The sequence below is a fragment of the Humulus lupulus genome, chromosome 1 (genome assembly GCF_963169125.1).
Source record: "Humulus lupulus chromosome 1, drHumLupu1.1, whole genome shotgun sequence".
NCBI classification, from domain to species: domain Eukaryota; kingdom Viridiplantae; phylum Streptophyta; class Magnoliopsida; order Rosales; family Cannabaceae; genus Humulus; species Humulus lupulus.
This window is the reverse complement of record NC_084793.1, coordinates 241,951,828-241,954,941: the sequence shown is the minus strand read 5'-3', so window position 1 is coordinate 241,954,941 and position 3,114 is coordinate 241,951,828. Positions and strand designations below refer to the sequence as shown.

Genomic DNA, 3,114 nt, shown 5'->3' with positions numbered 1-3,114 from the left:
TCAAAGTCTCTGCAACATTACTAGCCAAAGCACAATTCTATGCTTCGGAATGCTCAGTCTATCCCAAACCACTTTGCTCCAACCTACTGCAAGTGGTTGATCAAATAGTAAATCAAGGCCAATTTTAATGCTATACCTCAATGCTGCAAAATATGACAGATCTGCCTTGGCTTTGAAAGCTTCTTTGACTGCAACTAATCTCTTCCAATACCAGCTACAATCAGTTGGTGGCTGGTACTCCCACCAATTCTTGTCCATCAAGTAAACACTGTTAATCCATTTCACGAACAAGTTATCTTTTTTGGTGGCAATTGCCCAAACGTATTTCCCATTGCAGCCATATTCCAATCGAGGACCTTCCTAAAGCCCAAACCTCCTACTTTCTTTGGCAAACAAACATGTTGCCAAGCCACTAAACCCGGACCATTAATGTCTGCCAAACCCTTCTAAAGAAAAGCCTGGTAAATTGCTTCTACATCCTTTAACAACTTTTTTGGAAGAATCATTATTTGGCCCCAATAAGAGTGAATGGTAATCAAAGCAGAATTGATTAATGTAACTCTTCCCATATATGAAAAATTCCTCAAGCTCCAAACTTTGATCCGAGCAACCATTTTCTCAAGAATTCCATTACATTCAGCAGCTGATATTTTTTTTTGAACAAACTGAGATGCCAAGATACCTGAAAGGAAGGTGAGCTCTTGTATATCCTGACATTTTGAGCACATGGGTAACCTCAGCCTCCTGCATACCACTGCAATAAACAACCATTTTTTCTGGTTTGGCAGCAAACCAGAAGTCGAAGAGAAGAGTTTCAGGCCCTTCAACATTAACATAATTGAAATGAAGTCACCATGACAAAATAATAGTAAGTCATGTCGAGAACCCACTTCTCTCATTATTCTAGACATATATTCCATGCCTAGAACAAATAAGAGAGGAGACATCAGATCACCTTGTCTCAAACCCCTCTTGGACTCAAAGAATCCATGCATTTCACCATTAAGCAATAAAGAAAATCTCGGGGTTTTGATACACACCATAATGAGATCAATGAACTTCCGAGGAAGTGAAAAGCAACGAGCATTTCTTCAATGAATCCCCATTCGATGGTGTCATATGCTTTTCTCAAATCAATTTTGATCATGCAACTCGGTTTACAATTCTTCCTTCCGTAATGCCTAATAATGTCTTGACATACCATAATATTATGAGCTATATATCGTCCATGAACGAACCCACCTTGGTTCTCTGCTATTATCTCAGGGAGGATTTGCCTTAATCTCGAGCAAATGACTTTAGTAGCAGCCTTATATATCACATTACAACAAGAAATTGGCCTGAAGTCTTTGACACTATCCGGACACTTGACTTTAGGGATGAGGGTAATGGTTGTTGTATTGATCTCTTTAAGTATCTTCCCTGTGTTTAGGAAATTAATCACAGCAGTTCCAACCACTTCTCCCACCAAATCCCAATTATCATGATAAAAAGAACTCCCAAACCCATCCGGGCCAGGAGCCTTCATACCTGGAATGGAAAATATGGCATCTTTAACTTCTTGGATAGTGAAAGGTTGCTGCAGAACTTGAATGTGTTCCTCTGAAAGTACAGGCCTAGCAGCCACTACTGATTGAAAGACCTTACTTCTGTTGCTCATTGAGGTCCCTAACAAGTTTTGATAATAGCTCAAAGAGCTTGTTGGATTTCCTCTGGTTTGTCAATCCAAATGCCACTCTCATTCCGGATAGAATTAATTCTATTTTGAGCTCTCCAAGCTTTCAAAGATGCATGGAATATGGCAGTATTCTCATCACCATTTTTAACCCAATTAATTTTTTCCTTTTGAGCTAAAAACATATTGTGAGCTTTATGGTAATGAGAATACTTGTCTCGAGCCATTTGTTCCTACTCCATTAAATCACTATTCCGAGGATGTCTATTCAATTCTTCCTGGATAGCGAGCATCTCTTGTTTTGCTTGCATTTCAGCCTTGTGTATCTCATTAAACCCCTCCCTGTTAATAGATCTTAACACTTTCTTAAGTCTCTTCAATCTTCTCACCAACTGATACATAGGTGTACTTGCAGTGGGGGTCTGTCAACTTTGCCGAACCTCTTCTACATAATTCTGAGCTGTTTTCCACATGCTGAAGTATCTAAATGGCTTCCTTCCAGTACTTAAATCTTTATAAAACGAGATCAAGATAGGACAGTGATTGAAGTCCCCTTCCGGAAGGAAGACAACTTCTGAATTCAAGAATGAATCTGTCCATTTCAAGTTCACCAAGGCACGATCAATCTTAGTGAAAATTCTCTCTTCAGGTTTCTGCTTATTATTCCAAGTAAAGAAGCACCCTGAAAATTTAAGGTCCTCCATTTGACAATGCACCACACAATCCTTAAAACTGTTAGATGGCTTTTTATGATTTCTTCTTCCAGCTCTTTCATCATAGTTCAAAATCTCATTAAAATCACCTACTATCATCCACGGTTCTTCAATACCATTCTTGAGCCCTTTTAAGTCTTGCCAAAGAACTTCTCTTCCCACTTCCTCATTAAACCCATAGAAAAAGGTAATGTGAAATTTCCCTGAGTTTTGACTTGTTTGAGCAATACAATGAATCAATTGGCTTGTACACATCCTTATATCTATAGAATACATACAAGGATTCCAAGAAACTATTATTCTCCCTTTGTCTAACCAAGGATTATTGTTAGTGAAACACCAACCAAGAAACAAATTCATATAAAGATCACCCATATTTTTATTCTTAACTTTGGTTTCAAGCAGACTAACCAGACCAACGTTTTTCGAGTGAATCCGCTGCTTGATTTCCCTATGTTTGTGCTGGCTGTTAATCCCCCGAACATTCCAAATGAGAATTCTATCCATTTGACGTAGAGGGATCTCCCCCCTCTCCATTATTAACTATCTCCTGTTCATTCTTCTCCAATTGATCAAAATCCAGAATAGCAAACTGATTATTCACCTTTGTTTCTATCACAGGCGCTGCACTTTCTTCCCTTTCCCCACCAACTGAAATCCATCTTCATCAAGTACTAGCTCCACAGACCTAACCTCTGTTTGTTCGGGACCCAGGTCTGCTTTGTT

General features: G+C 38.9%; 1 protein-coding gene across 1 annotated transcript; it reads right to left on the bottom strand.

The window, feature by feature from the left end:
* On the bottom strand, positions 1–1,660 carry LOC133831720 (uncharacterized). The gene is made up of 3 exons (XM_062262122.1): positions 1,243–1,660; positions 683–821; positions 1–268 (listed from the first exon to the last, which is right to left on the bottom strand). The coding sequence occupies exons 1-3, from the start codon at positions 1,658–1,660 to the stop codon at positions 1–3; spliced, it is 825 nt and encodes a 274-aa protein (XP_062118106.1).
* Positions 1,661–3,114: the final 1,454 nt, after the last annotated feature.

Excerpts from the sequence above, each read along its gene's own strand:
- LOC133831720 (XM_062262122.1), bottom strand. The coding sequence starts at position 1,660 with ATGAGCAACAGAAGTAAGGTCTTTCAATCAGTAGTGGCTGCTAGGCCT. Across the intron at positions 822-1,242 it reads GATAATAGCAGAGAACCAAG|GGCCTGAAACTCTTCTCTTC; the intron begins GTGGGTTCGTTC and ends TTAATGTTGAAG. Across the intron at positions 269-682 it reads AGAGCTCACCTTCCTTTCAG|TGTTTACTTGATGGACAAGA; the intron begins GTATCTTGGCAT and ends ATGGATTAACAG.